This window comes from Etheostoma cragini, chromosome 20 (assembly GCF_013103735.1).
Source record: "Etheostoma cragini isolate CJK2018 chromosome 20, CSU_Ecrag_1.0, whole genome shotgun sequence".
Taxonomy (NCBI): Eukaryota; Metazoa; Chordata; class Actinopteri; order Perciformes; family Percidae; genus Etheostoma; species Etheostoma cragini.
The window spans coordinates 11093068-11118925 of NC_048426.1; the positions used below are offsets into that span (position 1 = coordinate 11093068).

The 25858-nt window shown below is 41.4% G+C and overlaps 1 protein-coding gene across 2 annotated transcripts in view; it reads left to right on the top strand.

Annotated features, from left to right (window-relative positions):
- Positions 1 to 2098: 2098 nt before the first annotated feature.
- pacrg (PARK2 co-regulated) overlaps positions 2099 to 25858 on the top strand; it is a 128604-nt gene continuing 104844 nt past the window's right edge. The window contains exons 1-2 of one of the 2 annotated variants that reach the window (XM_034858887.1): positions 2099 to 2346; positions 21480 to 21614. In XM_034858887.1, coding sequence (XP_034714778.1) covers positions 2293 to 2346; positions 21480 to 21614 — 189 coding nt within the window. In that variant the 5' untranslated portion in view covers positions 2099 to 2292. The remainder of the gene's footprint in view (positions 2347 to 21479; positions 21615 to 25858) is intronic. The other variant, XM_034858888.1, reaches the window with a different exon arrangement.

Sequence of the window (25858 nt, forward strand, 5' to 3'; positions counted from 1 at the left end):
GCGACATGTATTCAGACCCTTCGTAACAAATCACCATACTATTCCAAAAATATTCCTTTAGGGAGGACTAGATCATGTATTAGAGTCAATAGTGCTGTTACATGGATTTTATTGAACAGATTTATTGGTTTCTCAGGCTGTAATATATCTTCTATAGTGTCCCTATAGGACATTAACTATATCTAAGATTACATTTTTCTTTTCTGGTTTTTAAGTCATAAAATATGTAGCATACTGTAGTAGGCAACCACACATACAACGATCCAGATTCCTTTATGCATTTATTACAGTTGACATACCTTGTGCACTTTGTGTGACTTTCACAACCTGACGAACTGTTAAACCCAACAAGTCCCTGGCCGCTCTCCCTGCAGCCTAATGGCCAAGTTTACTGGCTGTTTGTCTTGTTTCATGGTAATTGGGGGGCCACTGACTCTACAGCATAGTCTCTGCTATCCTTTTCCTGGTGAAATTCTTCTGCTGGCCCCCTCTAGGTCCTCTGCTTTGTGGGTACGGGTTTCTGCTCTAATGATATCATAATTGCTGTTTTCGCTTGCAGTGGACAATGGTTGCCGAGCCTGAAGGTGGCCCAGATCAAACCGGGGACACCATGATGATGAAGGCACAATCGCCGCAGAAAAATAACACATTCATTACAGTGTGATACATTGCGTTCCATTTTTTCGATGCTATTGCTCATATTTTCCATCCTCATTAGTTCCCTACCTGCCCCACCACCAGGTTATCCACAATGCATCATTAGTCGTGAAAAATGCAAATGCATATTTACAGTATTGTGTCAAAACACTGGTACCCTGACAATAGCTACATAAACACAAACTCTTAAACACACATAAATCAATAGATTGGCAAAATCTATAAATATACTTTTTTTGTATTTCACTCATCATTTCTACGATGTCTGTTTCTTCAATTCCCATAGGCCAGCTTTCCTTCTCACCGCACGCACACTCACAGGAGTGAGATAGCGCAGTGCTGTTTGAACAGTCATTTCTCAGTCCAGCTGAATTAACGCTGACGCTCCAGTTTGCTCAGTTTGCTTTCTGAAAACTCCCCTCTTCCTCTTTTTAATCCTCTGAGGGGAAGCAGAGAGAGGGAAAGAGAGAGAGAGAGACCATGCAGCATTGAATGCTGACATGGACATAACTTGCCTTCCCTGCATACCTTGTTTACAGTCTCCCTTCCTGCTGCTATACCCTCCTCTCTCAATGGAGCCATAAAAAACAAATAGTGGCTTTTAGAGAAATTGCCTGTGCACTGAAGATTAATAACAGTTGCACCAGTTCCAGATCCAAGAAAGGCAAAAACGATATTGGAAGATTAAATGTGCCACATCTCTAAATTGGAACGATTCAGAGCTCAGGCTGCTCTCTAACCAGCTTACTGAGAGACAAGGCCCGGGTCTACCTATCAGACAAAGAGCATCATCAAGTATTTACTTCTGGATGAGGATCCGCCGAGTATAATAATGAGCTGAGGGTGGGATCGATCTTTTGTGTCTAAGATGCAAGTGTGGTGGCCCTGAAGCCACAAGAGTAGCCTACACAGAACGACAAGTCGTCCTGTGTGAGGTAATTTTTTTTTTACAGTTTGTAGCCCATTAATAAAAACATCCGGATGGTACTACGTAAAGAGAGCACCAATTTGACTCTTTACTATTATTAAACAAAAGGGTAAGTGCAGGACAAATCATTTGGCTTGCTGTCGGACCTTCATTATAGGCTACCTGCACACCTTTGAAATAGACACAATTGTATTTATGCAGTCCTCTTACTGTACCTCATCATAATTAAGATTAGGTGGCCAAGTTAAGATTGAATAAATCCTGAGAAGTATCGTCCCCCTCTGGAAAAAAAAAAAAAAAATTGAATGGCAAAACCCCCCACAAATGAAATAATCAAGGTCGTGAATAAAAATAATTTCATGTTTTGCTCTAATATTACCATCTTCATAATATTTTGATATATGAATAGTTTTTATAATAAGAGCAATTTTTGTTTTTTACATTTAAGAAATCCTCAATCGATTAACCACGCCTTGATCTGCATGTTTTCAGCAGTGCCATGGAATCTCTATGGTAACAAGGAAACACACGTCTCCGCAGCAACCAGACCAAGGCGTCCAGTATGAGGTTGCTTAGCAACCACTATAAAAAAACAACGGGCGTCACGTTTTAAGAGCCTCACAAATTAATTAGTTATCAACATTGCTCTTCATTTCCGCTTTAGATTCGTCTTTCCAGGACAACACCTGTCTTTTTTGACGAACAAGATGGAGCTAAAAACACAAGGCTTTACCGTGAAGGCCACTATGAAGAACTCCGTGGTGAGTAAAGTTATTTGACGTTGTACAGTTTGCTAACGTGCGGGTAAGTTAGCTTTAGCAATGCATTTAGCATGTAGTTGAACTGTCTTATTCTAAAACAATCAACTGACAGCCGAATATATTGCCTATTTACTGTATGGCATGCGTTGGGACGTTGGGACCAAATATATTGTCATATTTATGGTATAAAAGAGTGCATTTAGCGATAGCTAACGGTAATTAATTTCCCATTCAAGTAAGCGTAGCGAGCATAATGTAAAACTAACGTTTACACATAGTTTTGGCTTGATATGCTAATAACAGTACTTTTAAATGTTTGAAGCGTTTCAGACGAGACTCGTACAGTATGTCAGTGTCAGAGGGACAGAGGGGCAGAGTTGTGTTTTGTGTGGTAGTTAGGTTAACGCTACGTGACAGTCTGGGCACCCACGTCCTGCCATCCACCTGCCAACACTAGGATCTAACGTTGGGTCAAGGTAGCTACAATTGATAGAAAAGGATGGTGGGAGGGGGCTGCCTCTTATGCTCGCTGTTTTGAATGATCCTTTTACTCTTTCTTTTCCTTTATACTTTTTCTATTGGTTCAGCACAACCTTTCATTATTTCTTCTCTTTGGCAGAGCAAAAATCTCAACACTAAATAGTCCAGAGAGATTGGGTATAGCAGCCGTAGAAAAAGGAAAAACCAGAACGCCTGAACATGTTCTCTCCAACCACTATGTGTGCATGATTTGTGTATGTGTGCGGGTGTGTGGGATTCTTTTGGTCAGACAAGCTTGGGTGTGTTTCACACAAGAATGGGGATTTGAAAACTCTAAAATGATCCAATAACGTTTATGGACTAAAACGCCACTTTTAGAAGCCATAGAAGCTATAACGCATTAATTAGACACTATGAAACGGAGAAGCCATATGCTAAGAAAAATCCAAATGTCTTTTTTTATATCTTCTCGGAGATGCCACATTAAATAAAAGGGGAACTTTTTATAGACTTACATACTTGTGGGCTAGTTGGAGTTGTGCGCAGCACATGATTTGAGTATAATTTTGTTTGCCTATATAGCCATTAAAGCTTTTATGTGTTCTATAGAAACAATTGTGCACTTTTTTTGTTCTGGTGCCCTTTCTCTTATTCTGGAACAAATTAACAGGTGCTTACTGGACCATTATTTCCTTGCAGAGCAGTCCCCATCATGGTCTTCCAGTGTAGTTAAACTGTGTTGAAGCTCCCTAATTTTTAAAGACAGTCAGGTCTGGTCTTCCTCTACTCTCATTTACCACAAATGAAGATGGATCAGGAAAGTGTAATAGGTTTGTATTGCAAAGGACATCAGTCTTTATTGATAAACTGTATTGATTGGTCAGTAAAACTAGCTTTTGTGCTGCCAAAAAATAGAATATTATAAGAACTCTGGACTAGTTGTATCTGAAGTATAGGTCTTCTGTATCTGTTTCTGCAAATGTATTATTACGCTGAGTTTTAAAGGTTTGTCACAGTGGTCCATAGTGTACCAGTGTGTAAAAACAATACCATTGTGCTGAGAGTATAGTAGTCTGAAGCATATCCATATGGTCTGGAGTCTTGTTTGTGTGTAAAGAAGAGCTGTAATACAGCATTTTTTCCTCAGGAAATATCACGCAAGACACCCAGTTGGTAATACAGCAAATATATCTATTGCAATAAGTTCACATGTAGGGCTCAATCACCATTGTGTTACCTCCTACAGCTAAAGATAGTGACTTAACAGACATATTTAAATGAAAACATTTTACAGCTTTAAATAGGATCTTGCTAAAATAGGATAATGTTTGACATTGGCTTTTCCCTTCAGCTGATGTTCTTTGCCACCAAAGGCCACTGAAAGATCTACATGTAGCCTCCCGCTGTGTTCTGGCAGATGTGGTAGGCCATAGTGATAGACTGTTATGACCCCGACACACTAACCCGACAGATGGCCGCAGAAAAGGCAGTCGGACTGACTGCCTCCCCGAGTTGGCCCAAAAAAGTGCCTTGGAACACACCGAAGCCATGCCGACTGCTGACGGCAGCTGATTGGACGAACGCGTCATGAGGGTCTGGTTTCTCCAGAAATTCAAAGCCAGACTGTCATGGTGGCTTGCTCAGAATCCAATCTCATATTTTACTAAAATAGTTCACCGAAGCGTGTTTCTGAAAGCATATTAAGCAACAAATAGGCCATGTAGTTGCTGAATCTGTCTTTATTTCAGATCGTCAGATTTTGAGAGACTCTAGTCACGCCCAGCCTGCTTTTCATCGTCATTTTCGGGTTAGCACTCCACCAATCAGATTGGTCATTTGAGTCTGACCACCGGCAATGCACGCCTTTGGATCGAGCGTGTCAAGTCGGCCAAAATGCAGGCCGCTGTTCCCCTCGACAAACAACGGCACGAAACAAAGCAGACTTGAGCCACCAGCCTCGCCAGACTGTCAGACAGCCTAATTATCGGGTTAGTGTGTCACGTTAAGCTGCTGAAGAAAACAAGCCTCCTAGCAACACATTTACACAGGCATCCTTTCTTTGGCGCGCACAAACCAAAATTAATCCGTGCTTGTATGTGGTTGTGTTAAAATAAAATGTGCCATCACACCTTTTAAACACTGAAACGTGTGTTAATTATAGTCCTCCTTTACTGTTGATATTGTTTCTGTACAAATTCAGATAATTTGATATGGATAAGCTACAAGACTGTGAGTCTTACTTGAGAGTGAACAGTTACTGTACTCACTAACACGTTAAGGCCCACTTTTCTCATCAGATAGACCACCTTGCTTCAATTTGTGTAAGGGGAGTTGTGCTTTGCTCTGTTTAGGTATATGCAGTATTGTGTAAAAGAAGCATTGTCTGAGATGCCTTACATATTACTTCTTCTTGCGCTGAATTCTAACCTACCACTTTTACACAGAGGCAGTTGCTGCTGGTGAGCAACAAAGCATTTCACAGGCAGTCATATTGCTCAAATCGACAGATTAAGGAAGAATTCTTTTACTTGCACTTGCCAGATCTCTAAGCCAATTATCCCCAACCTATTTTTAGCTTGAGACAACACCACTCTTGTCATTAGAATCGCTTTCTTTAAATGTGGAAATGTAGACAGGTGGCTTATAAGACTTTTTTTTTTGTAAATTTCCTATGCAAACATGGCAATTGTCATTGTCTTAGTGTTTTTGGATGTGGAAACTCTACTCATTCAGTAAGTTCCGAGAATACCTTTATTTGTGTGTATTTTGACAGTTTTTGGTGCGCGGTGAAACGAGAGCACTGCTTCAGAAGTTCAGGCATCTGTGGTTAGCAATAATTTAATGAACGAATTTGAGGAAAAGTTTTCTCAGCAGCAATACACTAGCTTTCACTTCCATATCGTTTCTACTTCTAAAATGTTCACTGTCCATTCTTGGATACTTTGATGCAAACAATTCAACTAGGTCTTCCTCTCTGAATCCCACGTTTTTTTTGCCTTGTTACTTTCATATTGCATTTAAAGGAACAACAGTAAATACCTTAAATTGAAAGTGTAGCAATATTTTTTCCTATGACAGGGTCTGCCTTGAGATGCAAAAGAGGCAGTTAGAGCTACAGTATCATTGACTTCTTCCTCCTTTTTTGAAGGTCATAAACAAATCTCCTGTCAAGAGCCTTTACAAGGAAGGCTCCGGCAAAGCCCTTTAATATTCAACATCTCCTCAGAGGATCTGCTACGTCTCAAACATGAATGATACTCCCACATTACCTTACCACTGGCTAAATCCTCAACAAAAAACATTACATTTTTCAGAGGCTTGCTTGTGTCTGTTGCCTTCTGTTTTCCCCCCTCCCTTGTGGTCACTGACATATCGCTCCAGAGAGGGCTTTGCGGAGAGCTGTGATTTGTAGGTAACGACAAGGCCATTTCAAGCCGTGACAGGGTATGGGGACTTGAAGCATAGGCTTATTATGCTTTAAAGTATTTGTGGTCATAGAAATTGAATCAATAGCACAGGCCCCTGAAACTCCCCCTTTTTTTTCTATGATCATCCCAAAGCATTTGAAGAGAAAAAAAGATGCACATTACATTCTGGTGGGAGGTCACCACCTTGTGTTTCAGACAGAGATGAGAACAAAGCTGTTATTTTCTGTGTCAGAGGCTTATTCCAGATTGGTGACAAAAATAGGGTATCGGCAGAGAGTGCGAACACCTGCACAGTGACACGAATAAACATGAATGCACATACTGTAAATATGAACATTGCAATTGACACAGAGAAAGAAAGATATATTGATTTCCTTGAGTTATGCGGTATAAATCAGTGAAATGGATAAAACTGCTTGTCATGGTATAAACATATGAAAATATCTATCTTTGGCCAATCCTGTCAAATCAAAATACTTCAAAAACTACTTCCTACTTCAAAAACAGTAAAAATCCAATATTGCCTTAAAGAAGGTTTGCACCTTTGTCCTCAATGGTACAATAGATGTTTTTCACAGCAGATTGTCATAGCACTTTCCATTCCATCTAACATGTCCTGATAAGCCACGCCGTTGAGCCAGCATTCACAGTATTAGAGCCTTGACAGGGCACTGAACAAAAGGCAGTCATCCTTAGGGTTAGTATTATACCTGTGCCTTTCCTAGGAAGACATGTACAAAAGCCTGTACAAAAAAAGACATTGTAAAGCAATCACACTATTGACTGTATTGCAGTTGAGGAAAAGTACATTCCTTCAGCTGGATTTTGTGTTGGTTATCTATGTTCTTGTTGGGGAACGGGTGTTTTGTTACCTGACCAATCACTAGCGTGTGACATATTCATCCAGCAGATATAATTTTCAGTTGACAGGGACATGGCAGTAGCGGCTGCTAAGAGGAGTCAACATAACGGCTTTCAAAACAATCATATGGCGCTTGAATAGTTTGTATTGTAAGTCATTTTACAACAACTTGTAATGTGTTGATTGCATCCACGCTTGTCACATTGAGGCCCTTCTAATGAATGTTGCTAGGTAGCTAGCTATGTAGTTTTTAGTTATTCCAACTACATGTAGAATGCTCTTCTATAGCACAGCGCCAGCCCCATTTTTACACTTAACAAATTAGAGATGTGCGAGGCATTTCAGAGGTGTGGAACCAGGCTAACTTATTCCATCTTTCTGTTTAAACGCCTAAGTAATAACATTTGGTCAATAACTATTGAGCTCAGTTGGGATCAGTCATGTAGATTGGGTGCAATTGATTCATAGACTCTTAAATATGTGGAATAGGTGACCTTAGATCTTCATCATGCCCTGTAATTGATTTATGCGGTCTGTAATTTGTTGGATGTTTGCCTCAACACATCCTGTAATGTTTTCTGTGCTTTTACGCTGTACCAACGACCGTCTCTGAGGATATTTGCAAGTGTCATGAAGCTGTTTGTCCCAGGATATGTTCCTTGATGAAAAGATATGAAGGAAAGGATAAAAGCTCTAAATGTGTCTACACTCGCCTGTGTCCTAGACTACATACCACACAACACACACGCAAGAATATGGACATGATCCTCTTTTAAATGATGTATTGTACAGTTCACCTGAGAGGGCAAATCGATACAAACCACGACTGATCTCAAACTCAACGTTTGTGTTTTGATGGCCGATAGACTGCTTTTACAACATGCACACCTCATTTACTGTTTGCGTGGCCTCTGGGATAGAAATTGAGCTGGCAAATTCTGTCCCCAAGTCTGCTACGATTTGCCAACCTCTTTTCCCCCAGTCATACCGTCATCCCTGGCTCATCCCACTAACCCCAGGGGACAGATGGAGACTCCATGCTAGCAAACGTGACCTCCATATCTTATTGCTTTCCTCCCTTACAGCGTCATCATTATATACCTGAGCAGATGCCTCAACCTCCTCTTTGTCTTTATCTCTCTCTCTCGCTCTCTCTCTCTCTCTCTTTCTTTCTTTCTTTCTTTCTTTCTTTCTGTGCAGAACCTTCATTCAACCAGGCTGGTCCCTGAAGATGAAAACATTTTACACTGAGAAGCAGCGGGTTACTAGACAATTACTGTACACACTGATAAAACCTAAACTAAATCAGCCATATGATAACAGTAAATAATAATAATAATACCAACCAAATATTAAGAGGGATTTAATGTTGATTTATTTATTTGTTTTGTATTGTAGTCATTTTTGTTGTTGCTGTTGTGTAAAGCTGCCTACACATGATACGCAATGTAATCTCTGCGCACCGCTAGGTAGGGCGCAGAGCAGAGAGCGAAGTGCAGTGCAGGTAAACGTCACCAAGGGTGGCAAGGAAGCGATTTTCCAGTGCTAGGTAATGACATGCTGGTATCTCATTGGTTGCGCTTTCAAAAGGTCAGCAGCAACTAGGTCAAAGTTGAAATAATTTTGCTCTCAATTATTTCAAATCAATGAAATCAATGAAACGGCCTGCCCAAAGCGGTTTTGCCGCCTTTCCTGTGTAGGGGGGTTAAGGGATGTGTTGACTCACATCTCAGCTATTTGCCTTTGACTCTCTAACCACCGAATGTCTTCTTAATGAATTAAGCAATCTGAACAAATCAGACAAGTGACAGTTTAGAATTGATCCTTGATTAGGGTTTAAATGAGTTTAGAATTCCAGTGCAACTAGATTAAATGTAATCTCACTTCAAATTGAAATATAAACTTAGTTAAAATGCTGTCTTAAATTTAATTTGGTTTAAAATGAATCCACATTTAAACGAGTGTCTAATGATCTGATGTGTCTTAGTTAAAGCTTGATTTAAATTGATTAAATCCTTTCTTCTATCCACTAAAACACCACGGGGTCAGGAAATAACAAAAAACATAACATGATTACAGCAAGGAAAGAAAGGGCTGCAAGTTTGAGGTAGAAAGAAGCCCATTGTCAGTTATATGAATAGCAGGCAGTTGTTGACCAAGACTGAACCTTGAAAGCTCTTACGGAGATAAATTTCTCTATTTATTTTGTTCACTCACAGTCAAAATCATTCTTCCTATCACTCCAAACACATTTACCAGACACAGGAACTCATAATGTGCCCAGCGTGATACATAAATTGGCCATGAAGCCAGTTGGGTGTTTTGTGTCTGTGTTGTGTGTGGAGCAAACCTTTACAAGTAAGGGGAAAATTGAGCAAGTTACAGCTGCATCCGTAGATTCCCTCACCTGTCTGCTTGGCTGCCTTACTTGAACTGCCCCATGGAAGTGTTTTTATAAAACCAGTGGTGCTAGTAGACACACACACACACACACACTATTTTTCTGTATCTTTCCCTCTGCCCCTGCACGCTCATCTTATCAGCACCAGAAGCCTGTTGTCCATCCCGGTAAGCAGCTGGGTTATTGGAGGAAGAATTGAGTCATGGTAAAAAAAGTTAAATTGGCAATGGGCTCTGAAGGCCTCCTGGTGTTTCCATTACTATCAATCAACCACGCGCCTAAAGGCCTTGAGTGGACAGAGCATTGGCTGACTTAGAAATCTTCCAGTTTCTCCTATAACTTTTGACTTTGCTGACTTTGGCTTCCTCGCTCCTTACTTCTTAAAGCAGTGAAAATGGACTGACCCAAATAGAAGCCCATTTAGAGCATTCTTTAAAAAAATATTTTTAATCCATGAAATGCTGTTAATTAAAAATAACCATTAAAGGAAAGTACATCCCTGTAAATGCTATTTCATTTGAGACTCTGCTTTGATCGACTAGAAACCTAAAATTAATGTTTTGTTAATATTTAAAATTAACATTTTAAGAAAGGATAAATTTGACAAGTAGTTTCTATTATTGATGCACTTTTCATCAGGTACTAGATAGATGTGTTACAAGGATGGCATGCCATGTGAAGCTCATGACTGCTGCGGTCTGTGACCTTTCCGTGGAAGAGCAAAAAGACATGGAAACTTCAGTCAGATATGGAGCCGTACTTATACAGCATTCTATCATAGCCTTGTAGGAAGCGCTTGGCTGATTATGTCTATTATGTTTGCTTTCCTCAGAGCTTGGTTGACAATTACACTGGCCTCTGTGTTTGTTGTGTTCTCCTTCAAGCCCTTGTAGCTTGCATTCTAATTAGATGGCTTTTAATGGAGAATGTTTATTGCTCCTTGCAGGGTCTCTATTTTCCGCTCTGGAGTTAATTAGCCCCATGTCATGTGATAACCAGTGTAGAGGACATCCAGACCTATGCTTCTTCTATGAGCAGTGTCCTTCTCGTATCACAAGCAAGATTGAAGGGTTGACTTAAATGTTATTAGGTCTTGAGACGGGAAATTGTACACATTTCCCTGAATATCGATCCCTGCTCCAATTCAGATCAACCCATGCAGGATATGTCCCTGCACATTCCTGGGGAACACTGCATGTGTGAAAGGGGATTCATTGGTCTCAGTCATATTAAAAGCACAGATGAATATGTGGATATAAGTCTCATGTAAATGATAAGCAATGACCATTTAATCAAATTTCTTAAAGTTGTCAGCCGGCATTCACACTGAAGGCTCTGTAAATTTTTGTGTCGCTTTAATGGTGCTTTAAGCAATGTTACACGTGTTTTAGGCTACAAAATGTATTGTCACATACAGCAAACATCTCCTAACTATTAGCGAGCTGTCTGTCCCCAGAACACACTGTAAAAAAACGTGTCTCTGTAGACAGCCCCGGGTCTACTAACGGCAACAAAAACAACCTATGCCCACCTTCACCACGAAGCATGCACAAACAGTGTTCCAGCCAATAACAAGGAGGATTTGGGGGTGGGGGGAAGCATAGAAGGGAGAGGACAGGATGAGGAGGAGGGAGGGGCAAGCTAGTTTTATTTTGTTTGAAAATACTTCAAATGTCAACAAGAAGTAACATCCCCCAACATCACTAAGAGCACCTTTTATTAACCTGTGATTGTGGCCCTATATTAGCATTTTTTGTGTTTAAAGTTAAGTTTCTTTCCGTCATCTATATGGCCAAAATGACAACGGCAAGTTCAAAAATTGTCAACGTGGCAGTGAGGCCTGCCTGTTTGGTTCTTTCTGTGAATGATTATAAAGATTTACAAAGAATATGTGTAGCTCTTTTATAGCTGACAAACACTGCTTTTTTTTGTCACTGACGCCTTAACTGTGTTTTGTTGTGTGTCTGTGTCTTTATGTAAATGTACCTGTTACAAGTGACACAGTACTGCTCTAATGTTCATACTCTGGACCTAAATGAGGCTACGCTTAAGTGTATTTAACTGGCGGACATTAGCGTTTTATTCAACCATCCTCCGTCATTATCATCCATCAGACTGACTTGTCCTTGCTAGAGGAGATGAGGGCCCTCATAGTGTAGGCACGTGTACTACAGGGTCATATGTGGCAGGCATACTGCCTACATCAACATAATAAGAACCAGTCACAGAAAAATCAATGTATCTGACAAATACTGTTGTTCCAATCCAATAATGCCAAACGGTGGCCTTTGTTTTGCTAGCCCCCAAATCTTTTAAAATCACCATCAGGGCAATAACATTGACTTGACCTTTTGAATTTTGCTGACTACCACAGAGACAAAAATGAGCTGCATGTCTGTAATCCCTCAAGGACAATGACAACATCCACCATGCAGTAGTCATATATAGCGAATGCAACCTTGTAATAAATGTTAGAAAAAAACATGTTTCAATACAAAAGAATACTTAAATGGGGAATATAGAGAGAGGTGGGATTTGAGAGAAGACCACCAGTTCCACCATCTTGCGAACCGAATGCAGTTTGAAACGCACAGCAGCCAACTTCATAGATGTTGCTCCAGGGCTTCGTTGTTCTTCACCTAGTGCCAAGAAAGTAAACGTGCAAACTGTATGAGATTTGAAGTAGTGTGTTCACAATTCCACTGATGATTACTCTGCTATTTAGCTCATGCTTTGCATCCAGCTGAGTCAAAGTGCTCCCAGTTGAAGGTACGCTGAAGGCAACGGCTCTGTCGCAGCAAGCTGGAGAAGGCACGAGAAGGGAAGGGCTGCAGGGCAAAAGTACTCTGATACTGTCATAAATGATCCGCATCACGGCCTGGCACTTCTCTGATGCAGCCACCTCTGCTCATTACCCTTGGCGTCCGGAAACACCATGCAAATTCTACTAAGGAGTGTTTGACCAACATGGCTTGCTGTGGCAGAGGGAGATAGACAACCTCTTCATGACTCATTCTCTCTCTTTCTCTCTCGCTCTCGCTCTCTCTCTCTCTCTCTCTCTCTCTCTCTCTCTCTCTCTCTACCTTTTTCCTCTCTCTGCCTCTCACTCCCTTAAGACAAAGGAGAACAAAGAAAAAGATAGAAGAAAGCAATATAACCTCTTGGCCCATATCTGCGGAGCACACCAGAGCATGTCTGGCCTCAGACACAGCTTTGCCTGTCCTTTGAAGGCCCTCATCTGCCTTTGATTTCAGCCAAACGGTTCAGCACAGTGACAGATGCTCAACTTTCCATCTGTCACTCTGACACCCATCTCTTTAGTGTTGTTGAATCTAACTGACTTTGTTTGGACTGACAGTCTGGCTGTCTGAATAAGGTTGTGACACGGATGCTGATGTGAGTGCCAATGAAAGAGATTGTGATTTAGACCTTTAGTCGAAACAGATCAAAGAAAAAACCCCGCCATTTTTTTTTAAGGTCGTCTGTGTTGTCTTGGCTGTATTTCCACATTAACATTTTAGAGATTTCGTTGATGCTCTGATACTCAGTGATTTAATGAGGAGTCTAAGGGTCATCATCACATTACCTTGACAACATTCCTCTGAGAATGGCCACAAAAAGACATAAAATTTCAAGCCAAGGAGAGTCGTAGAAGGCAGATTTTTTATGAGAGGAAATTAGAGTGAGTGGAGGGGAAAGATATTGGAGAGTGTAGGTGATTCAGGAGGGCGAGGATGACGTAGCACACCTCTTAAACAGATGAGGGGTCATTTTATTATTGAAGATGAAAGGGATTTTGCTGCTCAGACTGAATTTAGGAGGTCATATTTAACTATTGCTTAAACAAACAGTAATACATCTTTTTACAAATCTTTTTAATATTTTCTTGGTTAGGACTGTTTTTGAGATCTTTTGCATCAGCAATACGCATATCAATAGCAATATCATTGTTGTGTTTTGGTGAGACCAAAAGCACACTGACTGGCTATGTTATGTCCCTTATTCAGTATTGCTCATTTACATATAGTAGCTTTATGCAAAGATTTACCTGTTTCACTGTCAGAGCATCAGCAACCTGCGATGCAAAGCAAGAGATGTAGAAGCTGTACTAATTGGATGCTTTAGCTTCATTTTATTTGTTTGTTGGTATGATTGTGTGCATGTGTGTGTGTCTTTGTTCAAGTGCCTCCCTGTAGCTCAGCCAAAAGTGTCGCTCCCCTGTCTGAGAGAGCTGCTTCTCCAAGCACAGTGTGAGCTTATAGGTGTCTGAGAAGTTACCTATTTTCAAGACATCCAAGTGTTTTGTTTTGTTTTGTCTCTCGGGCTAATCCAAAGGGTGGACTATCATTCAGAGCATTATCCTAGCAGGAGGTCTCAATAACAGACCTTTTTTTCATATGTGTTACTCCCTGTTAACTGTAACAACCTCTGCTGGGAGCCTTTATCCTGTCTTAGTCTGTAAACACAGTTTGGATGAAGAAGCAATTTATGTTACTTTCAAGTAGGTAACAAAAAATGGGAAGGGAGAAGATAAAGTGTGTGTGTGTGTTTAGTATGACTGGATGTGTGCAACTAGTTTTGCAGACTGTATCTTGGGGACCTTCTAGCAGGGATGTGGCCTTCAGTGTGCTTCCCCCCAGTTTATTTTATGTTAAGGTCAAATTCCAGACCTTGCCAGGCTTTGGTCTCTTCATGTGGTCTCTTTAAACAAACCCCCGGCAGCAGACTGATTTCCAGAAATAGATAGTCACACTGGCCGTGTGTTAAGACCCGGGGCCTGGATTTCATTTTGCAATACATACTAATCACCTACATAATGTTTTTACTGTTAAACAATATTCCCAGAGGTAAAACCTGTATCTCTTCCCATGTGCAGTCTGCTTATCTCCCCATGCCTCCCTCCACTCCTCAGGGATCTGTCAGTGCCGGGCTCCCTGTGACACTTAGGAATGTCTGTGTGTGTGGATGTGTTTGTGTGTGTTTGTGTGTGTGTGTGTGGGGGGGGGGGGGTGGTGTGATGTGACGCTCTAGACTGACCCGCTCTCTACTCTCTCATCTGTGCGGCTGTCTGACTGTGGCTCTGTGGACAAATCGATGGCCTCCTGCTGCACTAGGTGTGTCCTTCTGCTATTCCTCCCCAGTGGGCCTATTGCTGCCAAATCAAACTACCACAGCTCCCAGTGATGCAGCCCTACTAAAGGCACAGCTACATTCATCTGCTGCTTTGCTGTCTCACTGTCTATCTACTCATCTCCTCGCCTGGTTCCAGCCTGCTTGCCCATTTCGGTATCTCCCTGTCTGGCTGTTTATTTCCTCGACTGCCTCCTTATCCGCTTTCCTTAAGTGAAAAACCAACTTGGGTTCAAACTTTTTGATGAGTCATTTAGCTGTTCTGAGCTGTGGCCAGCACCCCATAACCACTCTAAAACAAAGTGTTGTTACTGACTTCAGGTACATCAATATTCTTTGAGGTGGTTTTCAGTCTTCCATAAATTAAATCCAGTTATGAGGATGTTTATTGACAAGAAGCTACTTATTTGGTGAATAAAATTGGGAGGGCAGTTAAATTCTTCATTCTCAGCAGCAGAAGTGGCAACTGAAGCAGGTCAGGGATGTAGTTTTCCTTCTGTGTCTCATTAATTTCATGGCCCAGCGCAGAGTTTTAATACCTTCAGGTGTCGTCACTGATTGAGGCAGTAAAGACAACGCATTGGATCATTGCGTGCCCAACTCTCTTAACAGCCAGGACTAGAAAGTGTGCTTTGTTCCCTTTGCTGACGCACAGACATACTGTAAACACACTCGTAGACATGCATACCACATTGCACAAATTGAACGTTTGTTTTAGCCCTGTATAACATTGTGTTGTAAAATTTCAAACTAATACTGAAATTATTATCCAATTTGATGATAAGTTGATCAATTTACTTAATTTAAATTAAAGACTACACAACAAATGATTTGATTTAACACAGCCTGCACATGTGTTGTGCACTTTATACATTTACACGGTTTATCAGTGGCTTATGTTCAGACTCATTTAAGTTTTGTCTCATGGGCTCAGTGCATGTGGTTTTCCGTTCACTTAACAAGTAGTACGAGGTGCTATATTCTGCCTTTACCATGCAGGCTGATTCACTCTGAGCCATCTTCTCAACTGTGGTTTGGTGATATGAATCAGCCAATAGGGCTCTGCACGCAGAAGACTGCCCTGCTGCCTGGCTGATAAGTGGACCACACAGAGAAAAGAGGAAAATACTCAGGGCATTCTCCCTCTCTCTCTCTCTCTCTCTCTCTCTCTCTCTCTCTCTCTCTCTCTCTCTCTCCTTCTTGCTCACCCTCTTTTTCTTGCTCACACGGAGCCTCTTTCACTTACTCTACTCTCCTCACACTCCTCCTAAAACTCTTTCATTCACACCCATTGATGTCTTCCTGTGTCTATGCTGTTCTTTTAGTGATAGGGTTAAACTAGAGGAGACAGAAAACAGCGGGGCGCTCTTCAATGCTTGAAGCTTCTTCTGAAGTTCTTCTTTAAAGTTATCCCGAGTGTGCACAGTTCAATAGTAGGTGGCTGTCACTTGTTTTATCCTTGTGTCTTTGTAGTGACACGAGGTGTGCAGTGTCGTCATTGACTAGCGGTGTCATCATTTTTCATTACTTTTTTCATTACCTGTGTGCACAGGACGGTTGATGCAAAAGCATCTGATACAGTGACACTTGTAAAGCACACCTATATGTTCCTGTGAGCGCTGAACAAAAGACTCTGTTACCTTTCATCAGTCTGTGGGTTTTTTTCCGTCCAGTGAGAGCTCTTTACTCATTTGTTCTCATCCGACCTTGTCTCTCACAACAGGGCTAATTTCTTCACATAATGAAACTCACTCGCAGACTAATTGCACTTCTTGCTGTTTGGTCATGAGAAATTAATGGAGTGCTGCACAAATATTGCAGATGTATTCTTCTGAAAGGAATCAGCCTCCCTCCAGTCTGTATTTTGCCCAGCAGAGGGAATGAGTAAGCAAAAATATCCTGTTGAATGATTGTTTGGCCATATAAGCAGAGATTCCTGAACAGCCTAAATACCTCCATTATTTTGGCAGTGTCTCGTTCATTTAAATACAGTTTGAGAATAAAGCACACATCTCTAGCCCAGCCATTATCCCTCGTGGCTGGCGGGCAGGCAGCAGGCTGGGCTACAGCGGAAAATACCCTGTAAATAAAGAGAGCTAATTTTGTTGCCTGTGGCAGCAATGTGCAAGCTGACCTTATCAGGAGAGCATCGGCCTGTCTATTTCATCCTCTGTGACTCACCTATCCTGCAACCTCCCTCAGGAAAGGCGGCCTTCTGTAGGGAGCTTGATTTCAATAACCTCTCAACCGAGCACAGCAGTAGAATGCAGAGGGAGAGAGCGAGCTGGTGCCTACGTCGTTTGCTGCCTCAGTAAACAGGTGATGCAATGCACCTATATGCACCCTTGTTCCCCAACAAAAACAATGCAACAAAGTGCATTATTGCCCTGACAGAAGGGAGGGAGAAGGCTAATAGGAGATGGATTGAAATAAAAAGGGAGATTAATGAGGTCCTCACCGGGGATCAGTGGTGATGATGTGGCAATGCAGGTTTGACAAAGAATTGACAGCTCTTCACCAGACATCTATCAGAGGTATTCAGAAGTGTTTTGGGGTGGTGGTATAGCAAAGAGATGGAGAGATGAGAGAGAGAGAGCGCTTAAGCTGGAGGCCCAGGCACAGTGATGGATCACCTACATGCTGCAGCAGCCCCGCCACGCTGAACTCAACCTTAGGATTGATGAGCCACACCTCTTGTCTCCCCTTCTCTCTTTTCCGGTCATATCCACTATTCCTCCATCACCCTCCCCCATTCTCCATCTCTTGATTTTGTCACTCTCTGTCTCTCTCTGGCCTATCTTGCCCGCTTTAACTTTCTTTAACTTTCTTTTTTAACTTTATCCTGCCTCAACCTTTCTTTTAATTTATTTTTTACCATATTTTCCTCGTGCCTTTTGACTACCTCCCCCACACACACTCCGTGTGTCAAAATCCGAAGGAGCATCTCTGTTTCTCAGAGTGACACCTTTATAAATGACAGGAGCATGAGGCCCTGCCGGTGCTCAATCACCTCTGCAGGGGCTCATCCATGGGGAGCTCAGTGTGTTTGTGTGTGTGTGTGTGTGTGTGTGTGTGTGTGTGTGTGTGTATGTGTGTGTGTGAGTGCATGTTTGTATATTATAGCCTCTGTGGGTCTTGCAGCAGCCAGGTTTACAGTGGAACTAGTTGAAGTGGACAACAGAATTAGGGAGCAAACAGATCTGGAGGCATAGTGAAGGCGAAGGAGAGAAATGACACCCTGGAGCTCATCTGACCGGTCCTGCCTTGTAATGACTCCCTGATGTGTGCACCTTAGGCACACAAAACAGACACTTCCTCCCTTTATTGCCTTACACCACCTCTATCTCTGTTTTGTAGTCTGTCGCCTCACAGGCTCCCTTTATGGCCTCCACTGAGGGGCGGGATGTTATCTGCTTGTATGTTATAAGCTTCTTTTTTTCTGTCTTTCTCACTGTCCACTCTTTTTGTGTTTATGCCAGTGTTTTAGCATTTTGCATTACATTGGGGTTTGCTGTACTGCATAGGTCTGTTTTACTTCTTCTTCTTCTTCATATAAACACACAACCACCTTTGAGTCTACTCACATGAAAAAAGGCAGACAAAGTAGCGGAAAGCTGAAAATCCCATGCCATGATTCAAATGTGTTTAGGAGACGTGCAGAGCTGAAAATGATGCGACGTGCTGGCTAAGAGTACAACAGAATCAGCAGCAGTTGTTGTCGTCAGCACAGCTAGTCTAAATTGAGCTAACACTGATGCATGCTCATCCATGCAAGACATAACTTAGGCTTGTTGCTGCTCACAACGTGGGCACAGGGTGCTCTTGAACTGCAGGCTGTGCCCTGTCCATGAGTTCATGTGGCTTCTCAGAAGGCTACAAAACAGAGGGAACAAACTCTGTTTTTTTTAGATAAACTAGGTAAGTGGCTATTACTTTGGAATTCAGTTTTTCACAGAAAAGGAGCTTTAGACCACAATGTTGGGAATGGCAGAACAGGAGGCAGCAGGCAGATCATTGAAATTACATCAAGAAGCCAGCAGGTCTTAATCTTTCCACAATGCTATTCCTATTACAGTTTCTTTAAGCTGCATGGAATGGCAGCCCACATCAATAGCAAGGAAAGGGTTTTAATGTGTGCAGAGCCAAGAAAATTTGTCATTGTGCATGCATGTATATACCTTTCTGGCTGTTGATGTGTGTTGCCTGCCAGAGATGATAAGTGGAGATAAAACAGGGAAATAGCTGTAAACTTTGCAAATACTTAGCCACGAGCCCAGGCCATAGAAGTGACTGCAGTGTCATCATTCCTGACCATAAAAGCTACTCAGCCAGTCAATGCAGTCTGGGTTTGTTCTCTCCTTGCTGCCCAGTCTGAGCTATTTTTAGCCTCCCCGTGCAGCGTGGCTCAACCGCCATTGTAGCTATCTGGATATGAGGGCTTTGTCACTCCTGCAGGCTGGAGCAGTGCTGATCTTGCAAGCTTTACAGCTTCCCATTTCCACAGCCAGGGCTGCAAAACAAGTCCTGCAGTGAAAGGAATGAACAAAGACAGAGAGAAAACAGGGAAGACAAACATATCTGATTTGATTTCACTTTATTATCAGACATATAAGATGTACACTGTTTCACATAAATATAAAAATATACATATAAAACAAACATACAGTGTGTGTGTGTGTATATATATATATATATATATATATATATATATATATATATATATATATATATATATCAACCTTGAAAAGTGGAGTGCAGAGCAAACAATTTAATTGCTTACTGTTACATTCAGTGTTCCACCCAGTTACACTGAAGAAACTCAAGCACTGATTTAGTTTGAAGGACTCAAGCCTGTGATGACGAGTCTAAATGAAACAACAACAGGAATTGAATTCTTGTATTAACATAAACTTTGTACTTAATGTGATAAGACAGAAACATTATTCTACTGAGGCAAGCTGACACCTATTCCTGACTGCTAAACAACTAACTTTTTTTTCAGAAGTTTAAAGATTATTTTTGGGGCTTTTTGGACTTTAATTGATAGAAGATATGTAGACAGGAAAGGAGGGAGAGCCAAAATGCAGCAAAGGGCCCTTCTGTTGGAATTTAACCCTTGTCACTGTGGTAAGGACTGAACCTTCATGCATGGGCCAAACGCTCAACCAGTTGAGCTACCAGGGCACCCCTTTGCAACTAAAATGATACTCAAAAGAAAACACAGTAGTGAAGTAAAGACCATAGCCGGCATACATGTATCATTTGTTGTGATGGATTTCTCTAAGGGTAGTACAGTAGGTGAAACTGAAATGTGCCTTTCCTTGTGTTTTACATGCATTGTCAGTCACAGTCATTTTCTTAAGGTAGTCTTTCTCCTGCAGGTACACAAACCTGTGCCTATTAAATCAGCATAACATTCCCTTGCATGGTATACAAATGCTCCAAACAAATTCATTTGAAATGACTTCTCTGCAATCCCACGGTGCATTAGGGCTGTTTAAATGCAGTGAGTGCACTCAGTCCCTCATAATTGTTTCTCCCTTTGTTCTTGTTTCTCTTGAGCCTAGCCATGGCACCAGCTACACCACGTCACACATGTAACTTACTTACTTGAAACTTTATTTTATATTGCATCATTCCTTGGTGGCAGTTTTACTGAGCTACACTTGTGGTTTGAGGCTTCTTCTATCTATTTTTGTTTTTGAATTATGCAACAAACAGGCAACACTAGTGAATAATATAACATGGAAAACATCCACCTACTGTTGAGGAGCATCGTAGTAATAGACTAAAACCCTTTAAAATCTCTCAAGTTGCACACACCAATCTTAGGCAGCCCTGCCAAAGATAACACATCCCAGTCCTGCTTTGCTCTGCCTGTGGGCTGCTGTGGTAAAATTCTTTTTCTCAATGGGTGGTAATCTGAGGATTAATGACAGCAACACATCTGCCAGTCATGTGGCAGCGCGACACAGATGGCAAGGGATGCAGACAAGGGAAAGACAGGAAAACGACTGGCTCCAACATTCTGTCATTCGTCCACTACAACATGCTGTTGCAAAGCTCTAATGTTTTCAATCAAATAAATCCATATCCCTGAAGTACATGATTGGCTCCCACTTGAACAATCTGCACATTGGGTCCTTAGTGAGAAGTTCCAGTCACATCCTTGATTCAGTATAACTGTTTCTTTGCAGGTATTTGGGGGTAATTTGTCCTTTTGAGGCAACCCATCATCTTTGTAGTATTTCTCAACACGTTAAGGACAACATCTTTAAAAATTAAATAGTAGCATCAGTGGTTTTCCTATAGAAGACAATATTAAAATCTTTTCTCCCTCTCCTCTCTACTACAACGTGTTGCATTTACTTACATCTGTTGTAAGGTTACCACCACCAATGGCCCCACAACAATAGCAGCAGACACTATGGCTGATGTGATAGGAGTCCCAATGGCTTTCAGTGGCGCAGTAATAGCACATATCCAATATGGTGGCAGAGAAAAGATGATTCTAACAATGCCTCTGGCAGTGCCTCTGGCTACAGGGCCTACACACACACACACACGCACGCACACACGCATGCACGCACGCACACGCACGCACGCACAATATGTGTGTTTTGCCTTCCTTAGAGCAGCAGAGGAGCAGGCACATGTGTCTCTCTGAATTACTTTTAAGAAGAGGCAGTGGGAGTGATTCAATTCTTGTAGGAGAAAACCGTCAATTCTGATTTCATAAAACAAAACTTTTACTTGCTGTGTATGTCTTTTTCTGTTTATTTCTTTGTTTGGCGCCCTTCTCTTCATTCCCATTTTCTTTGTGTTTGACCAGGTGGTGGGTCCCCCGGCTGCAGGGGCTTTTCAGGAGCGCCCTTCTAAACCAACCGCCTTTCGCAAGTTCTACGAGCGTGGAGAGTTCCCTATGGCACTTGAGCATGACACAAAAGGCAACCGCATTGCATGGAAGGTAGGAACTCTGCCTTCTCGTAAGGATTGACTCATGCTTGTGGTTTTCAAACGCCTTTAACAAAAAGGCTAGGGTGCTACATTTTGCCATCAGGGAACATTTTATGTCAGAATAGGAATACAGGCTAGGTGCTCTCACTGACTAGCAACCTTTTGAGCAAATGCAAAGCTTTTGGGCCTAATTGATAAAGGCTTTAAAAGAAGAAAAATAACAATAATCAAGCCATGAAGAAAATATTTTTCAGAGAGAATGTTTTTTAATGAACATCTACACACAACTTTGAGAAACACAAGCTACTGTTTGAATCCACCCTTCCTGTCAAGCAGTTGTGGTGGTTGAATTTGAAGACTTGATAGCTACTGTGCAAACAGCATTTGGCGTCATCATTATCTGCTTAGCTGAACATGATGATGATGACAGTTTCTCCCATATTCATCCATAGTCACAAGACCAATTTGGGCTGTTATCCTGTAGGAAGCAGTGTAGATTAGTGCTCTTGAAGGCTCCACCTGTCTTGCAGCACCAATCAAAGAATAAATCAATTACAAACTCTATAGGAACTCAAGGAAAACACTGGGACTAATTGTATATGTATTTGTGTGTACTGTGTGTGTGTGTGTGTGTGTGTTTCCATATGCAAGCCTCCACAGAGCCATTATACTCCTGACTTGCACTGTATGTGGGATGGATGGATTCTATAATCACCAGGTTGCTTTATGTCAGCCCCCGCTATGCTGGCAGCTATTTCATAACTTCACAGCCGCCGTGCAGTAACCACTCTTAATGACATTTATTTATAGTAAGCAACAGTAAACGAATAAAACAAATTATATCCTTTCCCTCACGTTTTTCTTTCTTCAAAGAAAGAAGGAAGGGTGGGTGGGTGAGTGAGTTTTCCCGCTAGTTAGCTGTCTGTCTTCAGGTGAAAACACTGTAAAAGCTCTCTTTGTATGAATTATTTATGTAAAATGTTCAAATGAATTATTGCATTTGCAAAAAATAATGGATTTATTTTGTGTTCTGTGCATGAAAAAGCACTCAGCAAATGGGATGTGGTGTATGAAATTGTTGCTGTCATCCCCAGCGCTGCTGTTGATTATCCCCCAATACTTATACACACACTAGTTATTTAAATAGCCTCCTCAAAAGCAATTATTTGGGTTTTGGGGTTTTCCAGTTTGACTTTGACTTATGAATTCTGTTTCAGTGGAGGATATTCCTTTTTTTAAATATGATTAGTGTTTCCTTAAAATCAGTCTTCATTTGCCTTCTGTCTGTTTAAAGCAGTTCAGGTAGAGGTGGCACTTGCTGTGCGTCTGTTGTGTGGGTTTAAATGCGGGCATGGTGTAACAGAGTGTAACCATGATAGGAGTAAGTGGAGAGGGGCTGCGGCGTGTTTGCACTGAGCTGCCCTCGGGGCACAGGTTCAAGACAGCAGCTCCGGATCAATCCCAGTCTGAGAGCTCAGCCCCCAAGCAAATAAAAAGTCTGGTGAAAGTAAGAAAGAGAGAGAGTCTTTCGGAAAGAAAAATAAATAGTTTGTTGATTTAGTTTGTGTGCTGTGTACTCAAACATACAGCGTGTGTATGCATTTGTGTACTGTATATGTGTATCAGTTTGACTGTCTGTATCGATGTGTCTGTGTATTTAGGTCAGGAGTTCAGCTTGCTGAAGATGCTGTCTGTACATGTTTGCCTCTGCACTGCAGCAAAACAGCCAACATGACCATGACATACATAAAACAGGCTAGATAGAATGTCAGAACTATGCTCTGTTGCACCTGCGAGTATAGTTCAAGATTACATAACACACCCTAAATAATGTATATATTACTTACTGTCTTAATGCTGCATATAGTAAGTAATAATCTTGACGTTTTTCATTCAAATGGTGGTGATATGACAGTGGATATGTCACATGCCTTTGGTGTTCGAGACCTGGGTTCGAGTCCCACTGCAATACACCAACCAATGTAAAAGCATCAGTTAAATGACTAATAATGCAAAGTAAAAAAATGTCTGTAAATCACTGTCTATAGTAGAATGAGTTAACAAAATGATAAAAGCTCTTGTATTTGTATCTTCACAACACATGTTCTGGCTGAGTTGACATTCTGGTATAGTAAAACACTCGGTGTTGATTTTTTTAAACAATTGTCTTGGGCGGCGCTAAGCCTGCAGCAATATAGATATAGATAGTGGAGATAGCGGAAGGGGAGGAGAATGTAAGAGACACACCAGATGTCAGGCTTTATAAGCCAGCCCTGTTAAGCCAGACAACGAACTGCGTGTCTGTGGCGACATTCTCGGGGGAAAATTAATAGGCAAAACTGAATCTGTTTGAAGTAAGATCCCCCAAAAAAGGACTGTAATGACCTCTTATCGCCATAGGTTCCCCCAAACAGAACGAAATGGAGATCTTTGAGATGAAACTTTAAACCACTAGAGGCACTGTAAAAGAAACTGATTTTCAACTTGTGTTAAGTTACTCTTGGAAAATGACTCCTTTGATTGCTAGATGACTTTAGCATGCAGCGGCAGGTTTAATATGCTGTATTAGCTTATGACATTGCCTACCTTTAGAAATTTGCTCAACTATTTCACGCTGGGCAGCCCTATAAAATTGACCTGTGTGAGCAGTCTTGCGACTATCTTACATATAACTGCAGATTGTGGTAGGGATTCTCAGTTTGATCAGTTTGATACCAACCAATTCATTTAACACAGAGTCATTTTAATCAATGTTAATATTAAAAATATTGCATCATGAGATTTTGAGAAAGTACATGATTAATTGTGAAAACAAACTTTGAATCTGTTCTCAAGTGCAGTTTCAAAAACCATCAAGCGCAACAAAACTGGCTCACACGAGGACCGCCCCAAGAATGGAAGAACAAGAATGACCTCTGCTGCTGAGGATAAATTAATCTGAGTCACCGGCCTCAGAAATTGCAAGTTAACAGCAGCTCAGATTAGAGACCAGAGGAATACCACACAGAGTTCTAGTAGCGGACACATCTCTAGAACAACTGTTCTAAGAAAAGGCCAAGAAACACAAAGAATGGACATTAGACCAGTGGAAATCTGTGCTTTGGTCTGATGAGTCCAAGTTTGAGATCTTTGGTTTCAACCGCCGTGTCTTTGTGCGATGCAGAACAGGTGACTGGATGAATTCTACATGCCTGGTTCCCACCGTGAAGCATGAAGGAAGAGGTGTGATGGTGGTGAGGGCATTGATGGTGACACTGTTGGGGATTTATTCCAAATTGAAGGCATACTGAACCAGCATGGCTACCACAGCATCCTGCAGCGGCATGCCATCCCATCCGGTTTGCGTTTAGTTGGACCATCATTTATTTTTTAACAGGACAATGACCCCAAACACACCTCCTGGCTGTGTAAGGGCTATTGGAATAAGAAGGAGAGTGATGGAGTGCTGCGCCTCCACAGTCACCGGACCTGAACCCGATCAAGATGGTTTGGGGAGAGCTGGACCGCAGAGTGAAGGCAAAAGGGCCAACAAGTGTTAAGCATCTCTTGGACCTCCTTCAAGACTGTTGGGAAACCGTTTCAGGTGACTACCTCTTGAAGCTCATCAAGAGAATGCCAAGAGTGAGCAAATCAGTTATCAGAGCAAAGGGTGGCTACTTTGAAGAAACTAGAATTTTAGACATGTTTTGAGTTATTTCACACTTTTTTGTTAAGTACATAATTCCACATGTGTTCATTCATAGTTTTGATGCCTTCAGTGATAATCTACAATGTAAACAGTACTGTATATACATATATTAGATGGCAATAAGTAGAGTGCTAGTATTACTTGTTTTTACAAAGTATGAAATGCTTTGCAGCTTAAAAGAACATAGTCAGCTCTGTGGTTATAGTATGATCCTGCCAAAGCTGTGTGCTCTATCCTGCAAACATACAGTATTTGTTTGAACTTAGTTACCGTAAATAAAGAAGAAGATTGTGTACAAAATGTTTGAGGTCTAACTGACAAAGACTTATGCAACTTTGTGTATTTGTGTGTTTGTCTGTGTGTGTGTCTGTGCGTGTGCTTAAGGTCTGGTGTTCGTGTGGCTTTATAGTGTGTGTTTGAGTCTATATGTACAGCGGGAATGCAAGTGAACTAAAATGTCAAGGGCAAGTTGAAAAAGGGAAGGTTATATCTGAAAGGTAATTTGGCTCTCAAGAGGTAAAAGCCTCAGCTGTAATGGCGCGCTCAGGTAAAAGCTTTACACGTAT